The 13,775-nt window shown below is 39.0% G+C and overlaps 1 protein-coding gene across 2 annotated transcripts in view; it reads right to left on the reverse strand.

The window, feature by feature from the left end:
• The window catches only part of SEC11A (SEC11 homolog A, signal peptidase complex subunit), a 39,319-nt gene that overhangs the window by 8,167 nt on the left and 17,377 nt on the right, over window positions 1-13,775 (reverse strand). For both annotated transcript variants that reach the window (XM_032836769.1, XM_032836770.1), the window contains exons 2-3: window positions 9,850-9,959; window positions 4,920-5,069 (exon numbers count right to left, since the gene is read on the reverse strand). In XM_032836769.1, the coding sequence (XP_032692660.1) occupies window positions 4,920-5,069; window positions 9,850-9,959 (260 nt within the window). The remainder of the gene's footprint in view (window positions 1-4,919; window positions 5,070-9,849; window positions 9,960-13,775) is intronic.

The raw sequence follows: 13,775 nt of genomic DNA on the forward strand, positions 1-13,775 counted from the left end.
TTTACAGCTTAAATAAAAAAGATTATAAAGCCTTATCAACCAACTGCAACCAAGAACTTTAAGTGAATCTAGATTCAAACAAACTGTTAAAAAAAAAAGCTATGACACAATGGGGAATTTGAACAGAGATTGGAAACACAATGATACAAAGGTATGGTTGTTCTTTTTTGGGGTGTAAGCATGCTAACTGTAGTTATATGTTTTTTAAAAGCTCATTGTTTATGCTATATAGATATTTACTAATATTTACATATGACATGATCTAGGATCTAATCCAAATAATACAGGAGGGAGAGTGGGAAGAGCTGGTAGTTGAAGTGGGGCAGAACTGGCCATAAATTCATAATTATTGGGACTGGGTGAGAGCACATGGGAGTTCATTATACAGTCCTGTATACTTCTATGCACATTAGAAATTATATTTATTTATTTATATTTTATTTTATTTTTAAGTAGGCCAACATGGCCCTTAACATGACTCTGAGATTGTAAGTTGCAGACTCCACTGACTAAGACAGCCAGGCACCCCAGAGATTCTCCATATTTAAAAAATAAAATGAGGGACACCTGGGTGGCTTAGTCAGTTAAGTGTCTGCCTTCAGCTCAGGTCATGATCCTGGGGTCCTGGGATCAAGTTCCACAACAGGATCCTTGAGCAGTGGGGGCCTGCTTCTACCTTTGCCTGCTGCTCCCCCTGCTTATGCATGCGCTCTCTCTGACAAATAATAAAATTTTTAAAAAATAAAAGAAAAAATAAGATAGTGAAAAAGATCTAAAGTCATAGACCAAAGTATAAACAGTGGCTATCTATGGCTTTCTTTAGCTTCTAACTTTTCTCTTTACTTCTAATTTTTTTCTTCAAAAACCATACATTGCTTTTACATGCCAGGGTTTTTAGGAAAAGCAGTTTACTTGATCAGGAAATTATTAGTTTAATTCTGCTAAAGAACAGGAGGTTGGGACGCCTGGGTGGCTCAGTGGGTTAAGCCTCTGCCTTCAGCTCAGGTCATGATCTCAGGGTCCTGGGATCGAGCTCTGAATTTCAGAGAGCCTGCTTTCCCCCCAACCCCCGCCGCCTGCCTGTCTCTCTGCCTACTTGTGATCTCTGTCAAATAAATAAATAAAATATTAAAAAAAAAAAAAAGAACAGGAGGTTTCTAGTAATTTTAAAATTTAATTGAAAGCAGAGTACATTTTACTGTTTGATAAAGACTATCTTTAAAACTAATTCAAGTGCGTTTGGGTTAAGTACTACACAAAGAAGAAAATTAACCTCAGACTCCTACTGGCTAACATCCACTTAGATTCTAAGCCAGAAACTGGCTCACGAGACATGAAATGTGCAGATGAAACTAAATTGGAAGGTGTTGCAAACACCAAAAACAGTTAAGTGCAAAGAGTCACATTAAAATGAGATTCTAGTTAGAAAAAAATGCAAATATATACAGAGAAAAATAATCCTTAGCTGACAACTCAGTGAGGGAAAGAGAGGCTGAAAACTTCAGGAGAGTGGAAGAGGGCAGGTGCCAAGTGGGGCAGCAGCAGGAGCAAAAGGCAGGAGCCCAGGAAGGAAGAGCGCACTGAGCCAGGAAAACAACAGCGAGCCCACGGAAGCAGAACAGGAATGTCAGATTTCACGAAATGAAATGGGGGGGTGGAGAAGCTCCCCAGGAAAGGACAGGGACGCTCCAGGAGGCTGGGGCTCTCCTCAAAGACTTGATCTGCCAACAAGGCAGAGACACACACGTGTGCACACACACACACACACACTCAAGCTCCCCGCTCCGGGGCGGTGTCGGGAGACACCACTAGAGCTGGCGAAAAGGCAGGGTCTCCGTCTACGAAAGGGAGCGGCGGCACTGGCTCCTGTTGGAGTCAAACCTACCCCAGCACTTCACCGCTCACGGCCCCAACACAGACTGATGACCCACGCACGCGGGGCATTCCCCCGGCTACCCTGGGGACCAAATATTCAATACCATCCATCTCCAAGGAGCTCTGCGTGCTTGCAGTTTAATTCAACCATCATAATACCGTGATGTTAGCAGGGAATAATGAATCATTTTCTAGGTAAGAAAGGTAAGACCCAGAAAGCTAAATGGGGCAAAACATACTCTCTCTCTGCCCAGAAAGCGCAAAGCTGAGGACTAAGTCATCGCAACTGCAAACTTTCTCCTGCCAAATATTTCACCACATGCCAGTGTTCACCATCATCAAACCATAATAGGAATTTAATAAGTGCCCCTCAGAGAGGACTATAAAATCAAGCAGGAATTTATATGTGGGAAAAGCGTCATCATTAAGAGGGAGTTGACTAGCAGGCTAATGTGAGAACTACCCCAGAGAATTAAGTCAACTGAGAATATTTCAAAGTGATGCCGTCTCTTAAATGAAAACACAAACCTCGCTATGTCCTAGCTCTTTCCTGACTCGTTTCTGTTGGAAGGAAATGGAAAACAAGAGAGCAGGTTGGGGGAGAAGGACTCAGAGAAGAGATGTTCTGCTGTCTGCCGGAGCATGTGTAACCTTGCCTGCTGGTGTTATACAGGGGGGAAATGTATATTTATAAAACAAAGAGTGAATTACCCAAAACTTAACATTTTTTCTGGGTGTTAAGGTTGTATGTGATTTCTGGTTGCTATATTTACCCATTTTATTTTTATTTCTTAAGATTTTATTTATTTTACAGAGTGAGAGAGATCACAAGAAAGCAGAGAGACAGGCAGAGAGAGAGGGGAAGCAGGCTCTCTGCTCAGCAGAGAGCCTGACTCAGGACTTGATCCCAGGACCCTGGGATCATGACCTGAGCCAAAGGCAGAGGCTTAACCCACTGAGCCACCCAGGCGCCCTACCAATTTTATATAGCATCTTATTATATGCTGTATAATAAGACTATTACAAGATGGAGAGTCAATATATGAAAAAATGAGCTTTTTCTGATATTTACAAATTTACAAAGGCATTGGACATAAGAAGCAGGTGGAGAAGGAAAGGAGGAATGAGACCAAAGAGAGAGGTCAGCTGAATGATTCACCTTTCTTCTCAGAGTTCAGGATTTTATTTCTTAAGACAATGTTCAGATGAAAGAAATGAGTAACAGTGCAAAAATCAGCCTGAAAATGTTCAGGGCACATTTACTAAAGCACTTTCTCCATTCTGGTCATTACTTAGTCTCATATTTAAGAACACTGTTAACACTACCAAATCAAATGATATTCACAATCAGGAAATTTAGTCCCCCCCAAAAGAAAAACAGAAATTGGAAGCTTCAGAATATTAACTGCATCTGTCATCTAAGCACCCCTTCAAGTTGAAGGCATCTCAAGAGTCTGAAATGAAATCACCAAAAACCCTAGGTCAGTAGAGCTCCCTGCTCTTCGGGAAGCCTGCTTCTCCCTCTGATGGCCACTCCCTCTGCTTGTGCTCTCTCTCTCTCAAATAAATAAATAAAATCTTAAAAAAAAAAAAAAAAAAGCAACAGTTGACAGTTCCCTCTTCTCTAAGTGGAGAAAATAAATGACTTTAGAGGGTGGGGTAAGAATAAGATACTGTTTATTCAGGGCTCCCTCATTCTCAAGAAGTGAAATCACTGCCTCACTGTTTCCCTTCCCCTCCAGGTGTCCTCCAGGACACTTACCTTTTCCTTCATTTCTTTCTTTCCTTCCCTCCTGAACGTTTTCTTTAACTAAAAATACTACAGAATTGTAAGGGAGGGGGTGAGGAATATGGAGTTGGATAGGGAAGCATAGGCTCCAAACTCACAGATGTTGTAATTCATCTTCCTACTCTTAATATTGCAGATAAGGAAACAGACCCAGAGAGGGGAGATTTTTTGCTCATTGTTATGCCCCACCTCCACCTCCAGGTGATTCTAAAGGTTTCACATACGTCCCTTCCAACTGTAAAATGTAAGAGTTTATGTTCAAAAGAGTAACTTAGATTTAAACATTTTCTTTCTTTTTTTTAAGATTTTATTCATTTATTTGACAGAGAGAGAGAATACAAGCAGGGGAACAGCAGAGGGAGAGAAAGAGAAGCAGGCTGCCCGCTGAGCACAGAGCCTGACTCAGGGCTCGATCCCAGTACCCTGGAATCATGACCAGGAAGATGCTTAACTAACTGAGCCACCCAGGCACCCCAGATTTTAGAAATTTTCTTTGGAATTTAGAAATTCCCCTCACTCAGTCAGTGAAGTGCACAACTCTTGATCTTGAGGTTGTGAGTTTGAGTCCCATGTTCGGTGTTGAGATTACATAAAATTTTAAAAGAAAAAGGGGCACCTGGGTGGCTCAGTAGGTTAAAGCCTCTGCCTTCGGCTTAGGTCATGATCCCAGGGTCCTGGGATCGAGCCCCGCATCGGGCTCTCTGCTCGGCAGGGAGCCTGCTTCCCCCGCCCCCTCTGCCTGCCTCTCTGCCTACTTGTGATCTCTGTCTGTCAAATAAATAAAATCTTGAAAAAAAAAAAAAAGAATTTTAAAAAATTTTAAAAGAAAAAGAATTTTTCTTTGAAATTTGAAAACGTTGGTAAATTTATTCTTACTGGATATGTCTGTCAGATTGCCATACAGCTTTTTGGTTTTTTTTTAAGGATTAGGTAGGGCTACCTCATCAATTACATTAGAAGATTCTGTTTACAATCAACCTTCATGTAGTTTTTTGGGGGGTGATACACAGGGCTATGGATCTCGCTGGGAAGTAAAAGGAAACCAAGAAAAACTTCCAGAAAAAGCTTCAGAGAAATAAATGAATTAATGAATAACTATTTAGTTTTCCAAATGTTCACTAAAACTTCAGATATTCATAAAAATGGATTGGAGGATTTCCCCACTCTTCTTAATCTTCAGGTTATCAAAATTAAACACTGCAAACACTAAAACATGTAAAGATCTTAAAACAGAGAAGATACAGTTTGCACATACTTTTCATGAATCTTCAAGACTCGGTGAACTATAGGAATCTCTCGTCCTTCTATCCTAAAAACAACAATTTCTCCCACTCGGATGGGATCTTCAACTCGATTTGTTAAAAAGAGAAGATCTCCTCTATGAAATGCTGGCTCCATGCTGCCACTACAAGGGAGAGAAGAATAGAAAACAAAAAGTGTGAGGTTAAATTTACTTTCAAAATTAGATACTCAACAAAACAATCATAAGTATCACCCTTGGAGTATACTCAATACTTTAACAACTATATCAGCATTGATGTGTGTTGTTCCCAAAACATGGTTTCCACAGATTAATGAGTTATATAAAAGTTTCTTTAGTTATTAGCCTTTACTGACTAGATCCGTTTCAAGCATTACTATTCAAAGGAGCTTAAATCTTGAAAAGGGCAGTGTTACTAATTCCTTAACCTTTTAGAATTTCAAGTGACAAATGGAATATAAAAGAATGAACTTTATAATCACTGCCCTTATTCTCACCTCATCTGAAAACACTAAACACATTCAAATATTCAAATGAGAGCTGGATCGCCTTCTGCCATTTATAAAGATACAGACCAAGATGACCTTACAGTTTTGATTTGAAGAAGGAAAAACAGTTCATCAAGTCAAAGAATAGTCAGCTACAGAGATAAAACTTCTGTTAATAACTTACTTATTTTAAAAAGAAACACAAGAAAGAAAATCAGAAAAAATGCAGAGATTTTTGTTTTAGAATTTCAGAAAGGAGGAAAGGCTTCAATTCCATGGTAATGAGGACAAACTTCCAGAGTGTTTTCTCACCTCTCCCCTGTTCTACCCTATACCAAGTTCTTCAAAGAGCCCAAAATATTTGCAATAATTAATGAAACTTTTCTTGCTATGAAGAAGTAGCCCAACAGTATTATTTTCTGAAACTCAAAACTCTAGTTTTCAGTACTAGATTTACTAAGAGAAAAATAGATAAGGATTTAAATCCAATATAGGAATAACGAAGAAGTCCAAACATTTCCATATAAGACTCTGGTATCTCAACATAAGAGAATACGGCAGTCATTCCCAAACTTACTAGAATCACCTAGGGAACTTAAAAAAAAAAATAAATAAATAAAAATAAAAATCCCAAAGTCTAGGTCATAGCTCCAGCCATTTAAATCAGAATGCCTGGAGATGGAAGGAAGACATCAGTATTTTGTAAAGACCCCAGGTGACTCCGATATATAGCAGTATACAGGGAACCACTGGGGACGTGGATTTTCAGTACATGTTTATTCTTAAAACTTTTGTTAAGATTCTTCAGGGTACAATGAGTTCCCTTTTTCAGAAGTTGTTCTGAAAACAGGACATTGGTGAAAGTATTAGAGAAAGTATTTTAGACCTGTGGTTTTCAAGTTTTTTCTTTGATTGATTTTTAAAATCAGTGACATCTTTTGTTTAAATAAAACCTTGCTTGAAAATTGTATCAATAAAACAGATACAAGCTGAGCTGCTATGGTTTAATGGCTCATTTTTATTGAGTACTTACTGTGTACAAAGTGCCATTCTAAGTTGTTTTTTTTTTTAAACAATCTTCAGAACTCTATGATGTAGATACTCTTATTATCCCAACTTTATGGACAAGGAGATTGAGGCTTAGAAAGTTATAGGGTTATAAATTTAAAAAAAAAATGTTAAAGGTAAGATCTGAACAGAATCCACTCTCACTGTGCTAACCTGACTCAAGCTCCTCTAGAATTTTCAGCAGGGAATTTCATAATCACATTTGCATTTTAGATTCATCACTTCAGAAGGGATAGAGTATGTAGAGGACATCTAAGTAACTATCAAATTAATGAGTAAACCAGAAAAGATCAGAAGGTAGACTGGGAGACCAGCTGTCCAGGCTATTACTTATAATTGAATTCTTGGCAATCATTAATTGTGTTATTAAAAATATGGACACAGGAGAATCGTAAGGAGATACATAAAGAAAAGGACGCACATAGAGAATTACTCCAATCACGTAAGAAGTAATAGACATGAAAAAAGAGACTAAAATGTTAGTAGTGATTGTATCCCAGAACTATGGGAAACTTCATTTCATTTAGATTTTTTTCTATGTTTTCAACATTTCATATAATGAATATTAACTTTTTCAGATTATAAAAGCATATTTTTAAAGGTCACTACAACAACCCAGGCAGGAAATGAGGAGGGCCTGAAATAGAACAACAGCAGAGAAGACAACTATAAAGTAGAAGAGACAACGAAAATAACAAATCTGATGGCCAGACAGGAAGGGGTGATCAAGGATGACTCCTGGGTTTTTAACAATGGCGATGGAACAGATGGCAATGACAGTCACAGAAACAGGAGGAAGGAGAACAGGTGTGTGGCGAAAGGAGATGAATTTTACTTTTATTACATGGAGTTTCATTTTGTTTTATTTTATTTTATTTATTTATTTGACAGAGAGAGTCACAGTGAGAAAGGGAACACAAGCAGGGGGAATGAGAGAGGGAGAAGCAGACTTCCTGCTGAGCAGGGAGCCCGATGCGGGGCTCGATCCCAGGACCCTGAGATCATGACCTAACTGAAGCAGATGTTTAATGACTGAGCCACCCAGACAGTCCCTTAACATGGAGTTTCAAGTGCCCCGTCAACATTCAGATGATGTCCAGTGTAGGGAGAAAACAAGAGTCTAGATTTCAGGGAAGAAAGCCGGATGAGAAATAAAAAGATTTAAAAATTCAGATACAGGGGCGCCTGTATCTGTGTCAGTGGGTTAAGCATCTGCCTTCAGCTCAGGTCATGATTTCAGGGTCCTGGGACCGAGTCCCGCATCAGCCTCTCTGCTCAGCAGGGAGCCTGCTTTCCCCCCTCTCTCTGCCTGTTTCTCTGCCTACTTGTGATCTCTCTCTCTGTCAAATAAATAAATACAATATTAAAAAATAAAATAAATAAATAAATGAATCTTAAAAACAAAAACAAAACAGTGTGCAGTGAGAGGACCATTAAAGAAATACACTGGGGGACACTTTTTAAACATTAAATTATTAGTAAACTTTTTACCACTGCCTGACTAAAATTTTAAAATGAATACATCAATTGTAAATTTTATAAGAAGCTATACATAGACCACTTAAATATTTTTAAACTGACTTCAGCTCTACAAAGGGGAAAAAAAGTTTTGAACGTTCACTGAAACTCCAGTTAGAAAAATAAATAAGAAAGTATTTGCCTTCACCTGGAACTAATATAACACTATGCGTTAAATATTGGAATTTAAAAAATAAATATGTATTTTTTTAAAAGTTATTTGTCTTTATCCCCAGTGACTTCACAAAAGTCCTAAAAGTGGATTCTCAGTTAACCTGAACCCTCTGAGGCATATTCAGTTCCAGGTAATTATTATATTCCTCGAAGTTACATGAAACTCAGGCCGCCTGGTTTTACTCGGTCACCCAGTCATGCACATTACCTTTCTCTATTGACTGCTCCTTCTAGTCTTGACCAGATTCCCTCCCACTAGGACCTGGTCTCTTTTAATTTTCCTTTCTTTATTCCACGTTGGTAATCAGAAAAGCTTAGTATACAAATAAACCTACCTACGAAATAACTTGTCCAAACACCACTTTTAAGCCCCAATTTCCAGCCGCAGCAGAAGTGAACTATTTTCAGGACTACTGTGTTGAACAGGTCCTCAGCCGAATCCCCTGCTCACTCCAACATCCCCAGCTTACAGCCTATTTGACCGTCCTTAAGCATCTCCACTGAAGGGAACTCAATCTGAAATAATCCCAGAAGAATCCCTAAAAGAAGCCTCCCCTGGGCCCTCGCTCTCTCTTTTCCCCACAGTGCCAATTAGTTGGCTTCTCCTGTCAGTGTTTGAAGCCAAAGCTCTCCACTGAATTTAAAAAACTGTCTGGCAACTTGGGGCCACGTCTCTGTACTCCCAGAGTAGTACATTAAATGCTTTCCCAGCTTGTAAAATACATACATGCCTTTGGATCTGTCAAGTCACAGCTGGACGTGTTCACTAATAAACACAGAACAAAGGTATGAGTAAGAGTAGGCGTAAGGTAAGAGTAAGAAGCTGGAGAGCCAGTGCCTAGCTGGGGAAGCACTTGATGCTGATGTAGGCAAATCCCAAGATGACAATGAAGGAACCAAACTGATCTTGTTAAGGGCAATGCACTGTTATCTATGCTGTAGATGACGTTAATGATTATATTTATACACAGCTATCTCCAGAAAAGATCTGAAATAGCTTGTATAAGTAAGCTCCAAATTAGACCAAACTATAATGATTCAATTATACAACCAAGTGATAATTCTCCAAAAAGGAGTTAGTTACTAAATCTGGTTTTTAAATCACTAGAGTATGAGTTCAAGGGTAGAGAAGGAAGTACGGTGGGCAAAGATTCAGAACTGTCACTTTAAGAGGCAGCACTAATGTCTTCAAAATTCCAGAAGTCTGTTTAGAAGTGATATTTAAAGGTCAGCAGGAAACCTGGAAATAATTAGTGATGCTTCTGTACTGACACTGAGAACATGCTGCAGAAAAACTCTTAATTAATTTGTCGAGATGATACCTAATCTAGCAAACTAACAACTAATAGCCAGCCCAATGTATCAAAATGAGGAATATAAGAAGACAGAATTATCTCAGGAAAATACAGCACACTGGAATACTTTCTTACAAGATGTGCCAAAAATAAAGCTCACATAGTAAACGTTTTGGAGAAAAGTCATGAGCCTGTTGGGGGTCTGAATCCTAAGTGACTAACAAGGCTGCGCATTTTTCACAGTTGAAAAATGGTAATTGATTTTCTCTCAGGCCTGAAAGCATGGTTTCCCAAAAAATACAATAGTTATCCAATTTCTCATTTTTTTCCTCAAGTAATGCCATGCAATTCTATGCCTTGAAAAGAAAAATTAATTATTACCTGAGCACCACTACAATTGGACTTTCACTTCCAGTTATGACCATTAGCCCCTTCCAGATCATTAGTGCCGATGAGACAATCATTCCAAAATTTAGGACTTGATAATACAGCTGTAAGAACAAAAGAGAAGAAAGGAGATCCATAATTATCCCCACTCAAGAAAGCAACTGAGGGTAGTATCGATTTAAAAGTTTAACAAAGAAAATGTTTCAGGTAGTACTATTACGGCAGCTGAAGTTCTACGACATTCTTTAAAATTACATTAAAAAATTAAAATTAAAAATTAAATTCTTTAAATTACACCGTCAGCATCCAGCACAGCCAATAACCCTTATCACCCAATAACCATTCTCCCATTTGGTCGCTCAATGTACTACCATTACATAATAACTTGTGTTCAAAACTCTTCACAGATGTTTTCATTTAGGTTTCACCACAATTCACCTTAAGTTCAATCACATCTGTGATACCTTCCACTGTTTCTCAACTCCTCTAGGACTTACTTTTCTACAGTGTTTATCCCTTGACAACAATGGGCTATTCCATGGCATTTAACTCCCCTCCTCATCTTACAGTTGAGGAAGCTTCGTCTCAGACAGAGAAAATGGCTTCTCCAAAGTCATACAGTGGGTCAGTCACATAATTAGGACTCAAAAGCCAGCATTTTCTGTCTTACTAAATTTCTACTACTTGACAAATTGTAAGATTCTACCTCAAAAAGCAGGTATGACACCAGAAAGGCATTTCAGGTGAGAGAAATAATGGGAGCTTACTGTGTTGGACTAAGGCTGAGTAAGAGGATGATTGACTCATTTTTTGTTATTTTAAAAAATATACGTGCATGTGGACATTCTGCAAGACAACTGTTCTAGTCTTCAAAAATTCAATGTCATGAAAATAAAGGTAGGAGACTGTTCTAGAGCAAAAAGGACTACAGAGACATAACCAAATGTAATGCATAAACTTTGGATCTTGGTTCAAAAGAACAAAATGCATATAAGAAAAAAAAATCCCAACTATTGAAGACATTTTGCCTGGCTGGCTTAGTTGGTAGAGCAAGCGACTACTGATCTCGGAGTCGCCAGTTCAAGCCCCATACTGGCCATAGCAGGGATTACTTTAAAAAAAAAAAAAAGATGTTTTGGGGTCAGTTGGGGAAACTCAAACATGAAACAATAGTAGGAAATTAGTGTTAATTTTCTTAGGTATGATTAACAGTATTATGGTTATGTAGGATACTGCATGCTAGCAGTAGTTAGCCAACAGGAGTAGTTGGGGGTAAACTGTCGTATCTGCAACCCATTTGAAACGATTCAGAAAAAAAATTACATGTATACATAAGTACACATGGAGCAAATACGGCAAAATGCTAACAACTGCTGAATCTATGTGGCAGCTTACAGGTGTTTGTGTACTATTCTTTCAAGTTTTTTCTCCTGATTTCAGCTAAGGTCATGATCTCAGGGTCCTGGTTTTGAGCCCCACACTAGGCTCCGTGCTGGGCATGGAGCCTGCTTGGGATTCTCTCTCTTCCTCTCCTTTTGCCCCTCCCTCTCCACCCCGCATAAGTGGATCTTTTAAAAAAAAAAAAAAAAAAAAAAAGGATAGACATGAGGATCCGATATATGCATATATGCATACCCTGTAAAAGGGTTCCCCCATGGAGGGGGAACACATCCACCGCCTCACATAACAGCCCCTTCTGACAGGAGGTTAGGTCTTCAGATTTTTCTTGAAACAAAGGTATAGGGGCGCCTGGGTAGCTCAGTCATTAAGCAGCTGCCTTTGGCTCAGGTCATGATCCCTGGGTTCTGGGATCAAGCCCTGAATTGGGCTGCTTACTCAGCATGGAGCCGGCTTCTCCCTCTCCCTCTGCCCACACCCCGTGCTTGTCCGCTCTCTCTCTCCTCTCTCTCTGTCAAATAAATAAATGAAATCTTAAAGAAAGAAAGAAAGAAACAAAGGTATACAAAACTGGAAGAACATAAATCTTTGAGTGGTTACATCTGGGGCTATAATACTAGCCCATTTGGTGTCATTTTGTTTATCTACATTTTCTACTTTTACAATTTTTATTTCTATCAAAATATTATTTAAAAACCAGCCATTATCCTGGTCATGGGAGGCCACCCCAACAATCATTTTTGTTTCTTTTAACTATTTCTTGTGCTATTTACCCTCATGCTCCTAAAACTAATTTTACTCCTATTTTGGTTGCCCTAGACGAAAATATGAATACTTTCTAACAGATACAAATATTTCCTATTCTTTGAGTAATGGAGTAATAGGAGCTTACAGGTATAATCTGATACCTAGTTTGACATTCCCAACTGGGGACATTTCTTCCCATTCACAGGGAAGGAAAATGAGGCACAGAGAGGCTAAGTGGTATACTCATAGCTGCACAGCTATTGGCAGGCAAAGCAGCAACTATCAGAACGCGCGTCTCCTAAATTCTACCTCTTCAAGATGGTAGCTTTTTAAAAGATTAAAAAAAAAAAAAAATGGTCCTCTCACTCAGAAAACAGAATTGAGGAAGTGGAGGGAGAGGTTAGAAGCAAGAAAACTAATTTCTAAGAAGTAATTCTGGCTAACCAGTGGATACACAGACAGGAATCCAGCTAAAGGTCCTACTTTCCAAGCTTCTGATCCTGAAAAATCACCTACAGTATTGGTTAGAACAGCAAAATCTGCACCCCACCCCTGAGTCTCTGGGGGAAGGGCTGTGAGATTCCACATAAACTACCAAATATAAAATATAGCTCCATGATTCCTTACCTGGGGGTCAGACAGGTTTCTTATTTCAAAACCGGTCAGATTCTGAAAAGGTAACCCTTACATGTACCACCTATTTACATAACATCCCTGACAGGGTCTACGGCAATATCCCATAATCAACCATGTTAATATTTCTGCAGCAAAACGTTAAAAATTCACACTGACATAAATAAAATCTAAAAATAGCCACATGTCTATCAGTTCAGATCTGTTTCATTGATGAAAATCTTTCCATTTTCAGAAGGGTACCGAGGTAGCATTCTCAGAACAGGTATGGGATACCTAATAACTATTCTTTAAAAGAAAAACGAAAGACAAAAATTACAATTTCCCAGGTCCCTGCAAGGAGGTCACTATTCTCCCCATTATTAGCCTTCTCTTCTCCCTCAGACTGGTAATACTACCTTTCACTACAGAGTCATTGTTGTGAAATGTATCTAATCACCAAAATCACCACCATCATTCTTCTTAGGGAGAAAGAGGTTAAATGTCCCTTGCTGTGTATACCCGGTATGTTCCTTAAAATGTGCCTGCCTGCACACTGCTAAGTCAGTCTGTGAGCCAAAACCTAGACAGAAGCACACTACTTGCTGAAACAAATACTGTAAAAGTCTGAAAAATGTCATATTCTTCTTCCTTTCTTTTCCCCCTTTTTTTCCTACCAACAGTCTTTACTCAGAAGACAAACACATGGCCTCCCTAGCTCCTCCTTTCTTTACCGCTACACCGGAAGACTCATGAATATACATGATTACAAAAAGGGCCATCTCTTTCTGGTATTAGCAGACATAAGGTGGCGGCTACCTAACCTCCTACCATTTGGCAACATCATGGTAACTATTAATAAGACATTGTGACATATGTAGAAAAACAACCACAGAAGTGAAAAGCCCTGTCACTGTTTCTAAGAAGTGACTGGAACAATTTGCTCTTCAATGCTCAAGGTGAAACTAGAAAAGAATGTTATTAAAATCAATCAAAGCAGGAGCGTTGGGTAGCTCAGCTGGTTAATGGTTGATCTTGGGGTCCTGGGACTGAGCCCCACATTGGGCTCCCTGCTCAGTGGGAAGCCTGCTTCTCCCTCCGCCTCTGCCCCTCCCCCTGCTCATTCTCTCTCTCTCTCTAATAAATAAAATCTTAAAAAAAAA

Source organism: Lontra canadensis, unplaced genomic scaffold (assembly GCF_010015895.1).
Source record: "Lontra canadensis isolate GAN:19392208 unplaced genomic scaffold, GSC_riverotter_1.0 scaffold94, whole genome shotgun sequence".
NCBI classification, from domain to species: domain Eukaryota; kingdom Metazoa; phylum Chordata; class Mammalia; order Carnivora; family Mustelidae; genus Lontra; species Lontra canadensis.